Here is a 23791-nt window from a genome sequence, read left to right on the forward strand (position 1 = left end):
CAAAGTCTCTCGCTCTTGTCACCCAGCCTGGAGCACAGCGGTGCAATCTTGGCCCACTGCAACCTCTACCTCCCGGGTTCAAACAAGGCTTCTGCCTCAGCCTTCTGAATAGTTGGGACTACAGGTGCACACCACTATGCCCAGCTAATTTTTGCATTTTTAGTAGAGGTGGGGTTTCACCATGTTGGCCAGGCTGGTTTTGAACTCCTGACCTCAGGTGATCCACCTGCCTCAGCCTCCCAAAGTGCTGAGATTATAGGCATGAGCCACCACGCCTGGCCCGGACAAACTTTTTAAGAGGCAAAATATGACTAAAATTCCCTTCTGGCCAGGCATTGTGACTCACGCCTGTATTCTCAGTACCTGGGGAGTCTGAGGCAGAAGAACAGCTTGAGCCCAGGAGTTTGAGCCAGCGAGGCAACAAAGTGAGGCCCCTCTCTCCAAAAAATTTAAAAATTAGCCAAGTGTGGTAGTGTGTACTTGTCATCCTAGCTACACGGGAGGCTGAGGTAGGGGGATCACTTAAGTCCAGGAGATGGAGGCTATAGTGAGCTGTGTTTGTACCACTGCACTCCAGCCTGTGAAGGGCTACGGTGATGGTGACAACGATGATGACCTATGGCTTTGTTGCAGTAAGAGATGAATAAAACAAGGTGTTTTTCAACAGATTTCACAATTTAGTAAAGAGAGTCAAATATGCTTTATGAAATACAGGAAATACAAGTATGTGATAAGTGCCATGGGTGATGTATAAAATGTAGAGAATGGTTTAAAAAAAAAAAAGAGGCTATGGAAAAGGAAGCAACTCATCTGATTCCCAAGAGTGGGCAGAATGGAACAGGTGTTCATGGGAGAAGAAAAGCAGGTGCAAGGAAGCAATGGAACAGCCTCTGCATCAAAGAAAACAGCACAGGGTAAGTTTCGTACCTGCCTGTATAGTTTCTGCAGGAATGCAGGGGATGTGAGGCTCTGGGCTACAAAGGTGGGTGAGGCAATTAATATTTACCAAGGACTGGACACACTAAGGACTAACACTGGGGCTGAAGGATAAATAAAAACAGTGCTCAAATTATCTATGGTGAAAGAGACCTATTTTCTAAAGTTGTAATTCATGACAGACTGATATATAGTACTCAACCCATACACAGCTCACACCACATGCAACTCACTGTGCAAGTTTGACAACATCTAAATTAGTTGAGGTCGGGTGCGGTGGCTCATGGCTGTAATCCCAGCACTTTGGGAGGCTGAGGCAGGTGAATCACTTGAGATCGGGAGTTCAAGACCAGCCTGGCTAACATGGTGAAACCCTGTCTCTACTAAAACTACAAAAAATTAGCCGGTCATGGTGATGGGAGCCTGAAATTCCAGCTACTTGGGAGGCTGAGGCAGGAAAATCGCTTGAATCTGGGAGGCAGAGGTTGCAGTGAGCCGAGATCGCACCACTGCACTCCAGTCTGGACAACAAGAGCGAAATTCTGTCTCAAAAAATAATAATAATAATAACAATAATAAATAAAATAAAATATACTAGTTGATTCCCTGTACAACAAGAATCAACTCATAATGCAGTTGGATATTGTGGCAATGTCAAATCATTATACGTTACTAAAATATTAGTCTCAACTTCTGTACACATCTCATTGTGGAAAAGTCGCGAATAGTTCACTTGCCACCCACAGGTTGGAGGCTCACACATGAGCAGCTCAGAGATATAGCCTCATCCTCAAAGGACTCACATACCAGTGGGCTGAAACCAAATATGAGGGCTTGAATACCCTGAAGTAGAGAACCGCAGGCTCTGAGCAAAATTGTGCTTGCTTGGGAGGTTGCACAAAGGAAGCAAATGGCTCAGTTAGAAGACAACAGTCACAGTGAGAAGAAAAAGGAAGCGATGAAAGAGAGAAACTCGTGTAAAAGAAGAGCTGATAGAATCAGCCAAGAGTTGTGTGTCTGGAAGACCAATGAGGTGGTGTTGCTATCAGCAAAAACAGAAATCCATGAGAAAGAACTGGTTGAGTAAGAAAGACACTGAACCCTGTTTTACGTGTATTTGGTTAAATGTGTCAATAGGGAAAACCAAGACGTTATCTAGCTAGCAGCTTAAGTGGAACTGGTCTCAAGAAGTCAAAGAAGGAATAGGGAAAGACTGGGGAATGATTAACATCAAGGTGAAAGGTGAAAATGAAACCTGAGAGTATATGCAACCACCAAGGCAGAAAACATGGAGAGAAAGAGAAGTGACCAACAAGTAACAGCCATACTTTGTACAAAGAGGAGAAAGAGAAGGAGAAGGAGGAGAGGGGAGGAGGAATTATTAATGATGCCACAGAAGAAATAATATGAAACTCAAAGAATATCAATACAAAGAAAACAATCACTTAATCTGATGTAACATTTCCATTAAGGGGGGAAAAAAAACTCAACAAAAGTAGCCCTTTACTTAGAGAAACTAAGCGAGACTCTCCTTAAATTACTCCACTAGCTTTGATTTTAAGTATTAAGGCAGAATTAGGCTGGGTGTGGTGGCTTATGTCTTTAATTCCAGCACTTTGAGAAGTCGAGGCAGGTGGATCACCTGAGGTCAGGAGTTCAAGACCAGCCTGGCCAACATGGTGAAACCTGTCTTTACTAAAAATATAAAAACTAGCCAGGTGTGGTGGCAGGCACCTGTAATCCCAGCTACTCAGGAGGTTGAGGGAGGAGAATCTCTTCAATCCAGGAGGTGGAGGCTGCAGTGAGCTGAGATCATGCCACTGCACTCCAGCCTGGGCGACAGGGACTCTTGTCTCAAAAAACAAAAACAAAAACAGAAGCAAAAACAAAAACAATAAACAACAAATAAAGTATTAAGGCAGAATTAGAACAAATCTGATCTGATTTTCCCCTCCTCAGCTCAGGGGCAAGGAAGGAAGCAGTTACTCATGGTCATGCAACATTTACAGAGTGTCTAATGTCTATTCTGGTATTTAAATATCCTGTAGGTGATGTCATCTAAAAAGACTCAAGTTAGAACTACGAATCTTAAGAATTTATAAAGTTCTAAGATTTATTACTTGTAGACATTTTAGATTGATCTTATGTGTCAGCTAATTCACACCAAGAAAAATGTCTTCCTTCATGTACCAGGTAACTCAGAAATCATCTCATTCTTGTTACCTGAGGTCAGTGCAAGCCATTGTCCTTGGCTCTAATGAAGTTCTACCACTGGTGGATGAATAAAATAGGGCTTAAATTCTGGAATATGAGGGTTTTCTAAATAGAAGGAACTCAGAGGCAAATAATGTAAACAATTTGGAAAGCAAGTTAACAAAGTGTTTAGAGTTCCTTATCTTGTTACATTCCAAGAAATTCTCAAAAATCAGATAAATTATAATTACTTTAACTTCCAAATTAAGAATTTTATATCTGCAAATTGCTAATACTTCCCTAGGAAGGACAGGTCTGATTCCTTTATTCTGAGGAAAGGTGAAGCCAAGCAATTCTTTGTGGGACTGGAAGGTATGGGTTTCCTTGGCTGAGCCATACGAATGGAGAAGAAAGGGAGCAAAAGGTGATGCTACTTTACACTGATGAAACTGAACACGTCTGAGTATTTGGGAGGCTGAGGCAGGAAGATCACCTGAGCCCAGGAGTTTGAGGCTAAAGTGAGCTCTGAGCGCATCACTGCACTCCAGGCGGGGCAAGAGAGCAAGGCCCTATCTCTTTAAAAACAGCAACAACAACAAAAAATACAAAACAAAACCAAAAAATAGCTCTCTCACTCAACTGGGTTCCAATTTGCAAAACAATGACCTTCAAGACATACATCAGTGAGAAAGTCTCCAGTAACAGCAAACCCTACTATTAATCATAATTCTTCCCTGTAGGCAGAAATAGAAAAATGGGTCCACATTCAATTATCCAGCCTGTTTGACTTGGTCAATAACCTACTCCCCACCCCTGCAATATAAGCCAACAGCTCAAATGAGATCTATTTCTCAAAAATGGTTACCTTAGATCCACATGTTTAATGTGAGGCATTTTTCTTAAAGCCTGTAGCCTAAGGGTCTCCATACAGTTTCCGGACATACAAAGTTTATCCACAGCAGTCAATTTCTCCAATACTTCTGGAATGTCAGTAAATTCATTGAAAGAAAGACCCAGATAACTAAGCTGCTTCATGTTCTCCAACTCAGCAGGAAGGGTTTGGAGAAAGTTTCCATCCAACAAAAATGTCTGTAAGCTATTAGAGAAAACATAAGAATTACAAAGAGAATGTATAAATTTTACATCTTTATTATCAACATACAAGTTCCATAGTGTAGATCATATTACCAGAAAATGTATTACTCTTTGCAAAATGCCTAAGGGCAGGGCCTGAGGCAATAACGGACCAAAGAGAAATAATCAGAGATAAGCATCTTAATCTTTTATTGAAAATGAAAATTATGACTAGCTTTCCCAATCTGAATAGGCTTAAATGGGAGCAACATGAGCTAACTGTGATATAAATTGATTCAGATATCCTTTGGGCTTTCCTTATTATTTCTCAAAATTAATTTCTAAGTCTTTGAATTCAATATAACTCAGAAAAATGAGAACATAACCCACATTCCATGTTTAGACATACTCATTTGCAGGGATCTTCAGTTCTAAACAAGAATATTTAATTTTTTACAAGATTGTAAAGAATACAAATCTAACACATGAACTCCATACAGACTATACAGTCCCTGATCTGTTGATTTGGGGCCAAGACTTACATGACCAACATAACAAGTTAATTAATCTCATGTGCTACACCCCCAATGCAGCTTCCCTGGGGTCTCTGGATATACCCGCCAGTGGGGTTTGAGGTACACACTTGTGCATCACTCCAACGGCTGCTGGGACCGATCGCAGGGCATTGCAGGACACATTCAGCTCTGCCAGGGTTGGAATACTGCAGACTGCTAGTGGGAAGTCCCCTAAATGATTATTGGAAAGATTAAGACTCTTCAACTTGGTGAACCTATTAAAATAAAGCAAAACCAAAAGGGAAAAAAGAGACAAATGTCACTAACATCATAATTTTAGCATAGCCTAAGAGATAATCTAGCCCAACTCCCAAATTCAACTGAAGAGGAAATGGGGGCCCCAGAGAGGTTAAGGAGCAGCAGCGCTGGAATGCACATCTGCTGACTCTAAGGCCAGTGCTCTACCTAAAATGTAAACATTCTATCTAAAAACAAACTTTTCCCTCTAAAATAAGGTTGAATATTTCAGGAAGTGAATTCTGCTGGAGTAAGTTTTTTAGCAGTATCTCAATTAGCTTAATTAACACAGTGTAAATGGCCCCAGTGAAGGAGGAAAGGGACCAGTCAGAGCTGGAGTTAGTCCTTCTGGAATCTGTGCTGTTCTAGACAAGTCAAAAACTTCTGTTTCATGTTTCTCAAACCCAAAAGTGAAATAATAAAAACTTATCAAAACAATACTCTCTCTAAGGTAACCAGGACTTTGCAGTTCCAAATTTAACAACCAATTATCAGCTGGGCACGGTGGCTCAGGCCTGTAATCCTAGCACTTTGGGAGGCCGAGATGAGTGGATCACTTGAGACCAGGAGTTCGGGACCAGCCTAGCCAACATGGTGAAACCCTGTCTCTACCAAAAACACAAAAAATTAGCTGGGCATGGTGGTGCACGCCTGTAATCTCAGCTACTCGAGAGGCTGAGACACAAGAGAATCTCTGGGAGGTGGAGGTTGCAGTGAGCTGAGACTGCTCTCCTGGAATATATAGCCTGGCGACACAGTGAGACTCTATCTCAAAAAAGAACCAATTATCATTCGTCGATCTCAATACAGTAATTGACTGATGCGGCTGACCACCCACCCTTCTTCTTAGCTCTCTTAAGCCCTCTTCTCCTGTATTAACTTCCTTTTCTTCATCTTTTCTTCCCCAACCCAAACTGAAGTAATCTTCATAGATAGTTTTTTTTAATCAGTTTCATGCTCTCTCTACACTGTTTTCCTTGGAAATGTTTTGACTCCTATGTGAACAATTCTCTCAGTCCTGTCACATGCTGGCTCCTCTCCTGAGCTACCCCACATTTCCAGCCCAAAACTGAACTTACCATCTTTATTCCAAACTGGCACTTCTTTTTGCTCTATTTTTGTTAATAGCCCTTTCATTTTCACAGTTGCCCAAGCAACTTAAGCAATTAAAGAAGCTATCTTTCATTTTTTACTTCTCTGTGCACTCTTACATTTGGCCTATCAACGACCTCTACACCATCTCTAAATGAGATAAGAATCAGATCAGTGACTGCGTTATGCTAATTCCTTTAAAAACTACCCACATCTAATACTAGACAGTATGCACTCTGCCTAGAAGAGACACACACACTGCAAAAATAAACGCAATTCAACCCAATCAGCATATGTTAAGCTGTATTCTAAATAGTTAAATAAAAGTTGATTCTAAAGGGAAAGTTGACAATGTACCTATTTGACAGGTTGAGTGTTACCTTGATTTTTAAATAGTACCTGTTTACTTGGATGGCTGAGTATAATAGAATAGTATTTTTTAAAAAATCACTTAGGAAAAAATTATTGCTAAATCTGAATAATCGTTCTTAAACTGTTTTATATTAGAGCCATCAGTCCTTCTTAAAAGAATGCTTATCCTCAGCCGGGTGCAGTGGCTCATGCCTGTAATCCCAGCACTTTGGGAGGCCAAGGTGGGCAGATCACTTGAGGTCAGGAGTTCAAGACCAGCCTGGCCAACATGGTGAAACTTCGTCTCTACTAAAAATACAAAAAAAATTAGCCAGCCATGTTGGCAGGCACCTGTACTTCCAGCTATGAAGGAGGCGGAGGCAGGAGAATTGCTTGAACCCAGGAGACGGAGGTTGTGGTGAGCCGAGATCATACCTCTGCACTCCAGCCTGGGCGATAGAGCGAGACTCCATCTCAAAAAAAAAAAAAAAAAAAAAAAAAAAAAAAAACCAAACAGCCTACCCTCTATTCTGATTATTTATAATCACCGCAAAAACACAAGCTAGAATTACAGTCTCTTATTCCTAGTCCAGTGATTCTAAAAGCATGCTTGGGGGACCCCAGAAGAGGCACCCGAGACCCTTTCAGAAGATCCATATGGTCAAACTATTTTTATAACAATACTAAGATGTTACTTGCTTTGTGCCACTTTCTTCCCCACACCTGTCACTCGTATTTCAGTAGAGTTCCAGACAGTACCTGCTTTTGTAATAGCACACCTGATGGAACACAGAAAGAGATATGAGAATCCAGCCAGATATTAAAAGAATCGCCAAAATAGAAAACAATGACACTCTGGCCGGGTGCGGTGGCTCACACCTGTAATCCCAGCACTTTGGGAGGTTGAGGCAGGTGGATCACCTGAGGTCAGGAGTTTGAGACCAGCCTAGCCAACATGGTGAAACCCTGTCTCTACTAAAAATACAAAAATTAGCTGGGCATGGTGGCGCGCGCCTGCAGTCCCAACTACTCAGGAGACTGAGGCAGGAGAATCACTTGAACCTGGGAGGCGGAGGTCACCAGTGAGCCACTGCATTCCAGCCTGGGTGACAGGAGCAAAACTCCGTCTCAAAAAAAGAAAAAAAAGGGCCGGGCGCGGTGGCTCAAGCCTGTAATCCCAGCACTTTGGGAGGCCAAGGTGGGCGGATCTCGAGGTCAGGAGATCGAGACCATCCTGGTTAACACAGTGAAACCCCGTCTCTATTAAAAAATACAAAAAACTAGCCGGGCGAGGTGGCGGGCGCCTGCAGTCCCAGCTACTTGGGAGGCTGAGCCAGGAGAATGGCGTGAACCCGGCAGACGGAGCTTGCAGTGAGCTGAGATCCGGCCACTGCACTCCAGCCTGGGTGACAGAGCGAGACTCCATCTCAAGAAAAAAAAAAAGAAAAAGAAAAAAGAAAAAGAAAACAATGGCACCCTTCTTACTATTTTTGTTTTGAAAAACTTTTTAAAAAAATGTCATTTATGTTAATATGGTTTATTACTGTCTAAATGAATTAATATACATTAAGATATTTCTTTCTTTATTTTTTTTTTTTGAGAAAGGGTCTCTATTGACAAGGCTGGAATGCAGTGGTGGGATCATGGGTCACTGCAGTCTCAACCTCCTGGGCTCAGGTGATCCTCCCACCTCAGCCTCCTGAGTAGCTGGGACTACATGCACGCACCACCAAACTCAGCTAATTTTTGTATTTTTTGTAGAGACGAAGTTTTGCCGTTTTGCCCAGGATGGTTCCGAACTCCCGGGCTCAAGCGATCTGTCTGTCTTGGCCTCCCAAAGTGTTGGAACTAAAGGCATGAGTTATCATGCCTAGTCTAAAATATTTCTTTTCTTTTCATGAGATGGAATCTAGCTCTATTGCCCAGGCTGGAGTGCAGTGGTGTGATCTCGGCTCACTGCAACCTCCACCTCCTGGGTTGCAATTCTCCTGCCTCAGCCTCCCAAGTAATGGGATTACTCTACAGGTGCCCAGAACCACGTCTGGCTAATTTTTGTATTTTTAGTAGAGACAGGGTTTCACTATGTTGGCCAGGCTGGTCTCGAACTCCTGACCTCAGGTGATCCTCCCGCCTTGGCCTTCCAAACTGTTGGGATTACAGGCCTGAGTCACTGCACCCAGGCTATATTTCTTAGTTTAAATTTGTAATTCAGCAAATATCGATACATATAATTGACATAAATAAAAGTTGCTTAAGGGCCTCAATATTTTAGAGAGCAAAGGAGTCCTGAAATAAGATTGCCATTTAAAACACAGTACATCCAGTTAAATTTAAATTTCAGATCAACAATAAATATTTTTAAGAGTATGCCCCAAACATTACATCATGGAGCACACTTACGCTGAAAAAAGTTATTCAATGTTTATATGAAATAAGAAATTCAAATTTAACTGGTGCTTCCTCCCCTAGGCCCCTAACCTAAATCTGGCAACTCTATCTGATACAAAATGTTTATCCTAGGCATCCCAGATGAAACTGCTGTTCTAATCCAAACAAAAACAGCATTCCACTTTCTAGATATTTTTCCCCATTTGAGAGAATGGGCCAGTTTAAAAATTTGCATGCAATTAAATTAACTCAAAAAAAAGTTCCTCTAGGAAGAAAAATATCCACTAGACATTATCCAACATAATAGAGCACGGAAACTTTTCCAAAGTGGGGAACAGAAAGATTGTAGAGCTAGTAATTACTCAAGATGAGAAATGAAAGCATTAGCTTTTGGAAAAGCATAGGTCAATAACTTGGGGGGTGGTGGTGTTTAATTCATTTGTGCAAACAAATTTACTAGGATATCACTCCTGAGGATAAAGGAAAGCAGCAACATGCTGAATGAGTAAAATGCAGTTAACAAGTTTTAAATGGAAAAGAAGGCTGGGCGGAGTGGTTCACACCTGTAATTCCAGCACTTTGGGAGGCCGAGGCAGGTGGATGACCTGAGGTCAAGACTTCGAGACCAGCCTGGCCAAAATGGTGAGACCCCACCTCTACTAAAAATACAAGAATTAGCCGAACGTGGTGGCGGGTGCCTGTAGTCCAGCTACTCGGCAGGCTGAGGCAGGAGAATCATTTGAACCAGGGAGGCAGAGGTTGCAGTGAGCCAAGATCATGCCACTGCACTCCGGCCTGGGTGACAAAGCAAGACTCCGTCTCAAAACAAAATAAATAAATAAAATAAATAAATAAATAGAAAAGGAAAAAAAAAACTCTTAACAAGTGTCTCCTATTCATTTTTGTACATATGAACATTGTGAAAGTGATAATGGCCACCACCTCTAATTATAAAGAGAAAGAGAGAAAACCATTCTCTGCATCAGCTAAATAAGAAAACACTACCAGATTTATGTAAAGAGAACTGCCCTCAGTCCTAGGTGCCAAGTGCCCCCTACAGAACAAGGAATTGGGGCACCCTTTCCCTAGAGCTGCAAGGTCCAGTATAACACAAGTGCCAGGTAGCACTGAGCACCTGAAATGGGACTAGTCCAAATGGAGATGTTCTTGAAATACAAAATACAGAGTAGATTTCAAAGACTGAGTACAAAAAAGAAGAATGTAAACTATCTCATTAACTTTTTAGAACTGATAACAATTGATACATTGGCTTAAATGAGGATATATTATTGAAATTATATGTGGCGCATATTATATTCCCAGTGGAGAAGTGCCCTCTCCATACTAAGAGTAAGCAGGAGACTGGAATTCCTTACCCTGCATACCAACCTTGCCTCTAGAGCTTGTGTGGGTTCTTCCCTGGGTTCATCCTCCCACCAGTGTGTGTACCCATGTGCCCTAGCACGGGCAGAGGTTGGACATATGGGTTGCAGTGTCCACACCCCTGTTATGGTGAGGAACGGAGCTAGAGGAGGGAAGAGAAGAGGTGGGGTCCCTGGCCCAGCTCTGCACATGTTATCACATTCAGTGCAGAATCCCTGGGAGTCTGAGGATTCTAAATTGGAATCTGTGCTTCCAGGACATTATTTTTATATTTGACAAGGTAGGGGGAGAGAACATATTTTACTTAACAGTTTCTTAGCTTGGTTATAACTTAAATATTCAGATATATGGTATGTGGCTCTCCATTTATACTTTTACCCTAGACCTATAAATTTTAAGAGCTGATTCTGACTTAAAAGTATCCTCAAAGTCTTGCTCCTTCTCACTACATTCTCCACCCCCTTTGCATTCCTCCCTGTGCAGCCAATCCCCCAAACTCTTCCCAGAGAAGGACATGGTATTCAGCAGAGACTTATCAAATAAAGCATAGATTGTTTCTGAGAACTTAAGTTCTTGATCAGAGCGTATCAACCAACATCAACTAGTGGTAAGTACCCCTTAGCCTTCTTAGAGTTCCACTTTTCCTTTCTAGATGTGGAAAGCAGTCAGATTACAGGACATTTGCAGATCCAAATACGCTTTCAGGGAAAGACAGAGGGGGAGGTCCACAGAGAATTCCCTTCCCTCGAGTAACTGAAATGAGTGAAACACATACTCGGAAGCAATGTTTAAGTTATGAGAGATAAGAGATCAAAAGGGTGAATGGATGACCTTTCCTCACTTTACCTTCATTTAAAAAGAATGAAAAGGAGACAGCCAGGTGACAGCACCCTAGTATAGAGGAAAAGTCTAGAAATCTCTGTCTCTGTAACAAAATATAAGACTTTCAGATCTGCCATAATAGGTAAGCCAGGTATTTTCATTAATTAATTCATTCATTATTTTGAGATAGGGTCCACTGTGTCAGCCAGGCTGGAGTGCAGTGATGTGATAATGGCTCACTGCAGTCTTGACTTCCCAGGCTCCAGCAATCCCACCTCAGCCTCGCAAGTAGGTGGGACCACAGGTGTGCACCACCACGTCCAGCTAATTTTTGTATTTTTGGTAAAGACAGGATTTCTCCATGTTTCCCAGGCTGGTCTCAAAGGCCTGAGCTCAAACAGTCTACCTGCCTCAGCCTACCAAAGTGCTGGGATTACAGGTGTTAGCAACCACGCTTGGCCAGGTAAGCCAGATAAATGATGAAATGCACACAGACCCAGATTCCAAGATAAAATTGGTTTTAGAAAGAATATATAAATATATATACACACACACACATACACACACGTACACACACATTTTGTGAAATATTTTAAATAATTTTATTTTAAACTAATATTTCAGTGCTACCATTGCATTCAATGAGGCTACAGATATTTCTTCATAGCTGTTCAACGTAGGTAAGTGGAAGAGAATCAGAGCATCACAGAATTTAAGATTACTAAAAAATATTTTAATGATGATTGTACTAACTACAGTGGTCAGTTTATAATCATAGCCAGGGACAATTCTACTTGATGCTTTAAAAGGACAAGAAACCTGTGGCTTTTAAAAAACATCATGCCTGTAATCCCAGCATTTGGGGAGGCAAACAAAGGAGGGAGGACTGTTTGAGCCCAGGAGTCCAAGACTAGCCTGGGCAACACAGGGAGATCCCATCTCTTAAAAAAGTAAAATAAAATTAGCCAGGCAGGGTGGTATGTGCCTGTGGTCCCAGCTACTTGGGAGACTGAGGTGGGAGGATGGCTTGAGCCCAGAGGTTGAGGCTGCAGTGAGCTGTGACGGTGCCACAGCACTCCAGCCTATGCAACAGAGTGAGATTCTACCTAAAAAAAGAAAAAATAGGCCGGGTGCGGTGGCTCACGCCTGTAATCCCAGCACTTTGGGAGGCTGAGGCAGGCAGATCACGAGGTCAGGAGATCAAGACCATCCTGGCTAACATGGTGAAACCCCATCTCTACTAAAAAATACAGAAAATTAGCCGGGCATGGTGGCAGGCACCTGTGGTCCCAGCTACTCAGGAGGCTGAGGCAGGAGAATGGTGTGAACCCAGGAGACAGAGCTAGTAGTAAGCCGAGATGTGCCACTGCACTCCAGCCTGGGTGACAGAGTGAGACTCCATCTCAAAAAAAAAAAAAAATATATATATATATATATGAAAGAATGAAAATAAAAACAAAAGGAAAATCCCCATGTTGAAACTTAATCCCCAATGTGATAAGAGATAGGGTCTTTAGGAGGTAATTAGGTTATGAGGATCTGTCCTTACAATTGGGATTAGTGCCCCTGTAAAATAAATTGAAGCGAGCTGCCTTGCCCTTTCAGCCACGTGAAGACACAAGGAGAAAGTTGCATCCTTGAAGCACAGAATGAGTCCTCACCAGACACCAAACCTGCTGGTGCCTTGATCTTGGACTTCACAGCCTCTAGAACTGTAAGTAATAAATTTCTGTTGTTTATAAATTATCCATTCTGAGGTAAATTGTTATAGCAGTCCAAACAGACTAAAGCAGTGGATATACCTTTCTTTTTTCTCATGTGTTACTGAAAAATGAGAATAGAAGGGGCCTTTGAAGTCATTTTCTTTAATTTTCCAAGCTCATAGATTTAAAAAAAAAAAAAAAAAAAAAACAAGCCCACAGAAACTGTATGACTACTGCATGCAATTATGAATCTACTGCCTTTTGATGTCATTACAACTTTTCATCTCTCCTCCTCCTCTTTTGTTAAAGCTTATTAAAGAGTTTAATATAAATAAGTATCTATCACTCATAATTCTAAGCCACAGGTCAAAGAATGGCCTCAGAACAGCACTATCTTACCGTTCTCATTTTCCCCTACCAAGAGTAACATTATCAGTAATGGAGGACAGTGAATATTCTGAACACTGTATTTACATTCAAACCAATTCAAGCACAGCCCAGTGCTCCCAAACTACTCAACAACCTGAAAAGACTGACTTCACTTTCCAGGACAAGCAGTATGTTTTAAAGAAAGAAATATAACTCAGGTTCATTTGTTCTACAATATAGAGTTCACACTACAGAAAAGAAGTTAACATTTATGCAGCACATAATCAAGAGTAATATTAATGATTAAAATGAAGTTACTTCAGTCACAGTATTATATTTAGCAAATAGCAATGAGCATCACTCAGGTCTGACTTACTCCAAAGGCACACTTTTAGTTATTGATACCAAGCATCACAGAAAAGCACAATCAACTAAGTATACTTGATAGAGACAGAAAACTATAATTATAGTATGTCTGCAAACAAACCTGAAGTCTCTTTCAAACTAGGTATCCTAAGCGCCCTATAACAAAGTGCAAAGGTCGGTGCCATGACTCACACCTGTAACCCCAGCACTTGGGGAAGCTGAGGCAGGAGGACCACTTGAGGCCAGGAGCTCAAGACCAGAGTGGGCAACACAGCGAGATCCCATCTCTACTAAAAAAATTTTAAGTTAGCTGGGTGTGGTAATGTGCACCTGTAATCCTAGCTACTCGGTTAGATCACTTGAACCAAGGAGCCTGAGGCAGTAATAAGCTGTGATCGTGCCACTGTGCTCCAGCTGGGGCCACAGAGCAAGACCCTGTCTCTAAAATAAACAAATTAAACAAACAAACAATGTGCATGACTGTTTGCCAACGGTGGGGTCAAAGTGGGGACAGGGAAGAGATGGTAGAATTAAGCTGATACTATCACTATTAAATTACTAACACTGCTTTAATTTGTACTTCCTATTATATTTACATTATAAAATGAAAATACAGTAACAATGACATTGTACATTTAGACACAAAATGTGCTAAACTATCTAGGGGTGTGATCTACTAGTGTTCCTATCTTTTCCTTCCTTTCTCCAACTTCATAGCCATGACTAATCAATGGCAGAGCCAGAACAGCAAACCTTCAAACTGCTATTGAGAGAACAGAGCAATCGGTTCCGTCCCTGTATTTTCTTAGTTTCCCTTTTAATCTAGACAACAGTAGACCATGTAAATGTATCACTGTCTACACTTGACTTTCAATGGAATTTTCCCCCAGTTACTAAATTTTGAGGTGTAATCTTCCAAGCTACTCCCTTAAGCAAATTATTTAACTCTATAAAAGGGAAGAGTGTTTAGTTTCTTAATCAGAAAAGTTTAAATGCACCAAATTCATGCATCCAACTTCTCTACCTTTATTAGGTAAATATAAAATTTTTGTTTTGTTTTTGAGACGGAGTCTCACTCTGTCACCCATGCTGGAGTGCAGTGGTGCTATCTCAGCTCACTGCAACCTCCACCTCCCAGGTTCAAGCAATTCTTCTGCCTCAGCTTCCGGAGTAGCTGGGACTACAGGTGCCTGCCACCACGCCCAGCTAATTTTTGTATTTTTAGTAGAGACAGGGTTTCACCATTTTGGCCAGGCTGGTCTCGAACTCCTGACATTGTGATCCACCCACCTCGGCCTCCCAAAGTGCTGGGATTACAGGCATGAATACCGCACCCAGCCAATATAAAGGTTTTTAAAACAAGTAAACCACGGTTCAACAAGCTTATTTGATTCTGGCCTCTAAAAAACTAGTTGGGAGTCAATGCTCAATAGAAAATGAAGTGGAGCCATTTTTATCCAAGGGCACGAAAGAAAAAAAAAAGCGCCAATGTTTTACAGTATCAAAGTTGAAAGAAATAAACAAATATACAAAAATGCTACCAATCCTCACATACTTCCTCCTTCTGGGCTTGTTTTGTCATAAGATGTGCTTAATCTTTTTCATTTTCTTAACATGTATTCAATCTGTCTATACTCAAAAATGTACGTACAAAGCTATTTTTGCATGTGAGCTACAGGGAATGGCTATATATGCTTGTACATATTTAGGAAATAAAATCAAATAAACAGCATGATGACTATTTGGAGACACAGTATTAATTAGCTTTAGATATATCTAAGTCTTGAGTAATTTTTCTTCCAGGAACTAGGGATAGATACAATACACTTGAAAACTTGACTAAAATAACAGTATGATGGAAGTAGTTGTACTTTTAAACCTATTCCAAATGTGCTCAAAATGGATGTCACAAGTAACACCCAGGAAGAGAAAACCATACTTGTTTTAGGCAATGATTCTAATAGAGAGAAATCAATATTATTCACCACAAATGGGTCAATTAAAAAGAGTCCCTAAGTAAATAAATTTCCATTTCACAGTAACAGACTGTGTTTAACTTGTTTTTTCCTCTGTGGGGCACATGCTAGCCCACTTTGGAAACTATGAGGCTTCAGTGTTAAGCTATGAAAGAGCTGCTCAACGGCTGGACCTGTCGCTGGACCTGGACCTGTCGCTCTGGGCCTGTCCCCTACTTTGCATCAATTATGAAAAGCAGGATCCCTAATGGCTTTGAGTGGCTCTGCCTTAGTAGGGAGTTGCCAGGCTGTCAGTGCTCTGTAAGACTTTCTTTTAAGAGAAAGATTTTATTTGATTACCAAAACAAGAATGCTCTTTTTAACAGGGTGAGTCAAACTATAGAAGCATATAAAGAAAAAGTTAACAGTCTCTCCCACTTCATTTCAAATCCCACCCTCCTGAGATAAGCAGTGTCAATAGTTTGGTCTATATCCTTCCAAAGCTTTTCCTCCTTACAGCTGCATAAATAGGAGATAGCCCCCTCCACATTTTTTTGAATGAGATTATACCACATATATTTTTTCTACAAATTGTTTACTCACCCAATACAAACAAATCATCTTACTGAGTCAGTACATAAAAACCAACTTAATCTTTTTGACAGCTGCATAATACAAAGAGTACAAATGTACCATAATTTATTCCGTTCGTCCACTGATTGACATTAGGAGTACTCCTAGTTTTTCTTCTGTTACAATTCTGCAAGAGACATCCACTCATGTATCCGGTTGTGCATCAATAATTTTACTTTACAGTACTTATAGGTGCCTAATAGGCCTTATCCTTAATTCTGAAATCCAAGAGACTCTGAAAATTGAAAGATTTTTAATTGACTCACGTGGTGGCAAAAGCTGATCTGAACTGATGTGAATATCATTTGATCTCTCTAGAAATATGAATGTGTCTCCTTATGGGGTGCTCTCTCAAACCCTGCTGGAGGTGTTACATAACGTACAGTATATGCACCATGTTATCTCCATTTAATCTGAAAACACAACTGTCCTCAAGAGTTTTGATAAGGGACTGTGAACCTATACTTCTAAAAGTATAACTGATGGCGCCAAGAGTATGTAGAGTTTAAATATGTACTACAAAACTCCAAAAAAAAGTTACAGAAATTCATACACCCATTCAGTCATGTAAGAAAGGGTCCCTTTACCCAAGCTAGCACTTAATGTTAGCATCTTTTCAACTGTTGCCAATCTAATGGGCAAAAATTACATAGGTCGTTTCAATTTTTATTTTTCAGTAAAGTTGAGCTGCTTTTTGCAAAGAAGAAAATGGTAATTGCAAATCTTCTTTGAGATACACGTTCATATCCTTTGCCCACTTTTCTATTGGACTGTTCACCTGCCACTTAGTTTGCAGGCATTCCCTGAATACCACCTGCCGTGTACTGTCAAATGCTACAGACACGTCCTGCCAGCCTGCTGTCTGGTGTTTCCCACTCTGTTCATGGTGACTTTTGGCACACACTATTTTTTTTTTTTAATTTTTATTTGCTCAAATTTGGCAATCTTTTCCTTTATGGGATCTCTGTTTTTAATGTTGCTCGAGAAGGTCCTCTCACTCCACCCAAAGTGGTACAAATGTTCTCTTAACGTTTCCTTCTAACATGTAGATATATTTTATTTTTTACATTTGGATCCTAATTCCAACTGACATGTTTTACAAGAAATGTCAGGTGGAGGGCCAACTATTTTCTTTCTGGTAGCTAGCTATGTTACCAATATTTATTAAATAAGTCAGTCTTTCTTTTTTTCTTTCTTTCTTTTTTTTTTTTTTTTTTTGAGATGTGGTCTTGCTCTCTCAAAAATAAACACATAAATAGATAAAATCAACCTTATCCATTCAATTTAAATAAATTTTATATACTAGGGGAAGGGAGAACAAAAAGAGAAAGCTTAATGCTTTTCCAATAAAACAGAAAAACTTGGGTAAAAATGAATTACACTTAAACTTTATGTTTCTCTACTTTTTTCCAGAAGAATTTATAAAACCAAGCACAAGTTGTTGTTCTTAAGAGCACACCTTGTGGTTTTGAGACCATTAAGTTTGACAGAGTAACTTTTCTTTTTTATCTTTAGAAGAAATAATCTTGGGAAGTGTATCAAAGTGCTTTTAAAAATGTATATTGAATATACTTGCTCTTTAGAAACAACAGTTAAATGAACGAATGAGAGACAGAGACCCCCAGTAAGCAACTTCCTTTCCCATGAACTCCTCAAATTCCGATTCATTTTGTGTGCTGCTTCTTTGGCTTGGTAAGTTTGTCCTACAGCCATGTTTTAATATTCTTGCCCTATCCAACTATGATATAGGGCAACTTGTATGTGAAATAATAGTCACATAAGGAAGCCAAATAATTTCTAAAAGACATGAGAGAGGCTGTCTCTCCTGGATAAGGAAAGAAAGGGAATACCTTTTGCTCCATGTTCCTCTTGGACTCATCTATGGCAGCACTGGCATGAGAAACATTTGACCCATTGTGCCTGCTTCAGAATTGCTGGGAACACCCACCCTTCAGAAGGCGTGACTCAACTCCTTTTGGCTTTCACGCTGTTGTCCACACCCCCAAACTTATTGGCCTGTAACTGAACTCTTCTCAGTTTCTTTGTGCAGTGCTTTTCCTGTCGTCCCTATAAGACTTCTAAAATGAATCCACATGAACTTACGTATGCCCTTCTGTTCCAAGGGCCGAGCAGTCCACCAGCCTTGTCCCCAGTGAGCACCTGCCATCATCTGGGAGGCTTAGCAGTGCACAAATGCTAATGTGGCACACAGCCCGCTTGTCAGCACTTGAGCCAAAATAAACTAATCATCCTATCTGAATCCTAGTCACCATCAATGACTCCCTGTACAAGTAAAACAAACATATCACCTTTTCATATAACTAGAAAACAAAAATAAGCACATGCATATTTTACTTAGGTAAAAATTAAAATTTACAGTCACGAAAGAATTTTACAATTTTCTTAAGAACTGCTACAGATGTTGAAAATCAGAATAAATATACCAAAGCTAAAACTCATAGACATAATTTTTCAAAAGTAATAATCAAAGAACTAGAGAATTCTCACTGCTGACAATAATTGCCATGGACATTTTGCTGTAAAGGCAAATTAAAGCATTCCCTAAAGAGAAAAATTCTTTAATTAAAAAAAAAAACCTTTATTATTTATTTTTTAAAGTGACGAAGTATCACTGTCACCCAGGCTAGAGTGCAGTGGTGTGATCATAGCTCACTGCAGCCTTGACCTTCTTGGCTCAAGCAATTCCCACGCATCAGTGTCCACAGTACATGGGATTACTACACCCAGCCCTAAAGAGAAAACTTTTCTTAATCCTTCTTTTAAAATGATTCAAACAACAAAAAAATAAAAATTAAAGAAATTCAAACAAGAGGTACTTACTGGTTACTATGTGTCAAACCTTAGGCTGGGTTAATCCTATGGATACAATAACAAATAAGGCACAGCTCCTGCCTGTGGTGGAGAGGGAGGTATGCAGTGGCAGGCTCCATGAGTCCAGTAAGTAAATTACATAGAGAACCACTCTAGATCATAAGATGGTAATTATGTGAAAACAGCAGCCACTAGATCTATAGTAAGCCTGTAGTAACTAAATTCAGGAAAACAATGAGTCATAAGCTGCATAAATTTGTCATTTTGATTCTTTTGTAAATTAGCAATATAAGAATCAAATACCAAGAAATATGTTATCACATTACACTTAAACATCTCTGTTTTGAGATGGTTTCTTTACTCAATTTATCCATGACTACATTTTTTTTTCATTTTCTCACCAACGTATCTGCCCACAGTAAGCCCATTAATTGCCAATGATATTCAAGAGATGTTTAATATTAACCACCACACTAGGAGGACAAATAAAAATATTAAAAGAACAAAACAAAACAATTCCTTAAAAGGCAGAAAATGGATCACTATTTCTGCTCCTCTTCTCAAACCAAAGGAGAGAAGATTCACAAGTGTACTTGGATAAAATCCCACTCAAGTCACACAAAGATATATAAAAAGGAGAACCAAATAGCATCTATATCAAGGATATTGGATTACCAAACAAATGAGAAAGTGAACACAAGCAAAAGTGAGAATAATTAGGTCATGAAAACGTGCTTAGGCAGTAGCCTAAACACCATATAACAAATAGGCTAAGCATATCTGATAGCTAAATAGAAAGGGAAAAAAAAACCAAAAGACCCTAACACCCAAAAGTTTCCCAGGTATAATAAAAGTCTGGTGCTAGGGTTGAACCATTATTCACTAAACATTTCTTGAGTTCTTACTATGCACAAAGGTGCTGGAAGTAAACAAATGTGAATTAGACATGGTTTTCACCCTCCAGGAACTTGAAACAATTTGAGAACAAAGCTCTTATAAAATAAAGCAGAAGATGAAAACTGAAAACTTACTGGCGGCAGTGGTGGGGGTGGTGGGAAGAAGTACCATAAGTGTTTACAAAAGTGAAAACTTTTACCTAAGGAAAATGAGTAAGAGTTCAACAGACAGAGGGGGACTGGAAGACAGACCATTTAAAAAGAATCGTATGGTATGGCTATTTCTCAAACTTTAGCATGCACTGTTATAATGCAGATTCCTGGGCCCCATCACTGTAAGTTCTGATTCAGGTCTGGGATGAAAAACAGGCATCTGTGTTTCTAGTTATCTTAGTCTATTTTGTATTGCTGTAACAGAATACCAGCTGGGCACGGTGGCTCACGCCTGTAATCCCAGTACTTTGGGAGGTCAAGGCAGGCAGATCACAAGGTCAGGAGATCAAGACCATCCTGGCTAACACGGTGAAACCCCGTCTCTACTAAAAATACAAACAATTAGCCAGGCATGGTGGCATGCGCCTGTGATCCCAGCTACTCAGGAGGCCGAGGCAGGAGAATCGCTTGAACCCAGGAAGCGGAGGTTGCAGTGAGTCGAGATCACGCCACTGCACTCCAGCCTAGGCGACAGAGTAAGACTCCATCTCAAAAAGAAAACAAAAAAAACACATACACACAAAACCAGAATACCATTGACTGGGTAATTTATAAAGGAAAAAATTGATTTCTCACAGTTCTGAAAGTTGGGAAGTCCAATTTCAAGATGCTGGCATCTGTTGAGGGCCTTCCTGCTGTGTCATCCCATGGCAGAAGAGCAGAAGAGCAAGAGAGCAAACTCACAGCCTCAGGCCCTTTGATATTGGGGATTAATACATTCATGAGGGTAGAGCCCTCATGGCCTAATCATCTCTTGAAAGTCTCACCTCTTAATACTGTTGCATGGGGGATTAAGTTTCCAACACATTAACTTTGGAGGACACATTCAAACCATAGCACCAATAAACACTACAGGTGATTCTGACGTAGGCATTTCATGAATCATTTTGTGAAACACTGATTTGGAAAGCAAAAACTACAAGGTAATTGGGAAACATTAAGTAGACCAAATTATTAAGGAGAACGAAGCCCTGTGGTTGTAAAGAATGCTTAAAGTCTAATCACAGAGCATGTCAAGAAGACACTGGTATTTGCCTATGAAAAACCTTGCACTGAATGAAATAATACATCTGAATATGCACATATTTATCACATGTATCAGATAACATCTCCCCTTTGTTGCACTTCTAGACACACACACACACACACACACACACAATATGTGGAATGTAAATATGCATTCTGACAAAGTTTACAATTAGGGGAAAAAACAACTATTTAGAAAGTCAGCCTTTCCCCAAGGTCTTCTTATTAATTATACATGCAGAAAACATCACCAGGGAGGAATGGGTGTGCCCTGCTTTTACGGATGTCACTGTCAAATATCCTGCCAGCTCTGGTGTCATCATCCTCACCACTCCAGAGAAATGACAAGAGGAATGTGACTCCTCCCATTCAAAGCTCCATTAGTTTACAGCATGGTGAGTGACATCAAAATTACAGCCACTAAAGAAAAACAGAAATTTTCATGAGTCCTTAGTTTTCAAAACTGACATGCATGTGTTGTCTGAATGAGCTCCAGAGTTAGATGTGTTTATTTGACATGAAGTAGCAGAGAGAGGGAGGAGAGGAGTATTGGTCTCCATCAGCATTCTCATACTGGCAATAGTTCTGAAGAATTATTTCAGAAGTCATCAGCAAAGATGTTAGTTATGTTCCCAAGTGCCAAGTTACGATGACGCTTCACCATCAACAAAATAAGCATCAGTTTGGCCCTCCTACTCTATACTTATTACTATCCACTAGGAGCTGTGCAGAGTAAAGTTGATTCCCACTCAGAATAGCAAATATCTACTAATACAGTGTTGGCATTAAACTCTTGCAGTTAAGTTAAAGCTCAGAGAATACAGCAAAGAGCTCAACAGAGCTCAAAGAATGGAAGTGGACAGAATACAATAACTGAATTGGAATCAAGCCAAGGCTTTTGAAGATACCAGCCTCTCTCCCTTCTATTTAAGTGGGAATAAATGTTAAAGAACATGTTAAACTACCCCAAAAAGTCAACAGGGCAAATTGTAATTTAATACAGCCTGGCTGATATTTTGTTTCTGAGCTCCCTATTCAAAATGTGCTACATGAGGGAGTATGAAAATGGACCATTATCGCCATAAATTAGATTGGCAGCATTAGGCAAGAAGAGAACCAAAGGCTATATACAATCACGGAGCCCCAAGCACCACCTGACAGCTCTGCTTTGATCAAATTCTTTGGGAAGGAAAATGGGAATCTTGTGAAATGAAAGCTTCCCAAGAGGATCACAATTCCATCTGAAAAGCAAAGCTGTATAAGAAAGGAACTTCCAGTTCTGGGAACAGTTAACTAACAAAAAGACATTCCATACATTCCATGAAATTCCTTAAACATTTGGCAAGTCTCATGGAACCCTGGTAGTGGAAATTCCTTCCCAAGGTTATCTCTAACCCTAGCACAAATGAGCAGCATTTGTGCTGTTTTTCTTTTACATAGGCTTTACTCTTTCCTCAGCAGTCTGCAGCTGGCTTGCCTTTAACATTTTTTATATAGCAGAGTGCCTTCAAATAAGCTGAAATTGTTCTAAGTGCTGCTGTTTAAATCGATCAAATGAACTGCAAAAATGTTTTAGCATGCCACTCTTTTCACTATGCTAATGAATTATCACTATTTCCATTAAAAGAAGTTTTCATGAATTATGGATAAAAACAAAAACTAAAATCTTTCAATAAAACCTGGAAATGTAGGCTTTTGGTAATGATAAGTAATTAGCATTAATCACTTTACATCTGGAATGCCAACATCTCCAAAAGAGCAGAAGAGCAGAATAGGAAATAAGGTCATTTGTTTTCTACTCCAAGGGGACTAAAAAATGTAGAATTTGAGCTTTCTAAGAAGAAAGGTACTTGATAAATGCCATGCATAATTAGGAGTTTCTCACTGCTCATTTCTTCATACCTTCATTCTATTATGTCCACATCCTTGCACAACCAACTCCATTCACTCCCTCTTTCTCTCATGAAAGGACCTGCCCCTCCATCTCTCCATTTTCAGCTAAACCAAATTTCACATCTAATCAGAGCTCAAATCACGTCTTTCCTCCAAGCGTTGAATTCACTCCCCTCTTGACCCAAGTAATCTTTACTTATTTCAGTTGACAACATACTCAATTCATACCACAGCTTCTAAGACCCAATCACACATTCCTAAGTTCCTTGAAATTGATGTGTAGGTGCCATATAATGCAATGTGGTTGATCAACCATCATTTTAAGTGACTGATGTCCCCTTAAAATAGTCACCGTGAATACTAAATGCAAGAAATGGTTCCACTGCTCAAAACATTTCTAAATGTTCTCTTCCTAAAGTTTTATGATCACATTATTTTGATTAGCCTTGGTGGTGGGAAAACCAACAATTCAGTTCAGTAAGTATTTATTAAGGACTTTATAAGTAGATGGCGATTTTAGAAATTTTTAGATGTTTATTATAAAAGGATTGATAAGTACAAAAATATAAAGAAAGTGAACAATTCAGAGGAGGAAAAGATCACACGGAATTGAGAAGTAACTAAAAGCTTCAAGGAAAAAATGCCATTACAAATACACTTTGAAGGGTGGGGTAGGAGTCGCTAGATTGAGCCTGGTTTGGCAGGTGGTCAAAGGTAAAAGTTGGGGCACATTCTTGCAAGATGAGTGGCAACTGAATGTGAAGTGAGTTTAGAAAACGGTGAAATAGACCATAGATTTTTTTTAGAAGTCCAATTTCATACAGTCCATTTTAAAACTAGTATCTCCTTTTCCA

At 40.0% G+C, this 23791-nt stretch overlaps 1 protein-coding gene across 1 annotated transcript in view; it reads right to left on the reverse strand.

Moving 5' to 3' along the window:
* Positions 1-23791, reverse strand: part of PHLPP1 (PH domain and leucine rich repeat protein phosphatase 1) — a 267876-nt gene that overhangs the window by 78810 nt on the left and 165275 nt on the right. The window contains exons 5-6 of the mRNA XM_050767517.1: positions 4847-4993; positions 3995-4225 (exon numbers count right to left, since the gene is read on the reverse strand). Coding sequence (XP_050623474.1) covers positions 3995-4225; positions 4847-4993 — 378 coding nt within the window. The remainder of the gene's footprint in view (positions 1-3994; positions 4226-4846; positions 4994-23791) is intronic.

Source organism: Macaca thibetana, chromosome 18, assembly GCF_024542745.1.
Source record: "Macaca thibetana thibetana isolate TM-01 chromosome 18, ASM2454274v1, whole genome shotgun sequence".
Taxonomy (NCBI): Eukaryota; Metazoa; Chordata; class Mammalia; order Primates; family Cercopithecidae; genus Macaca; species Macaca thibetana.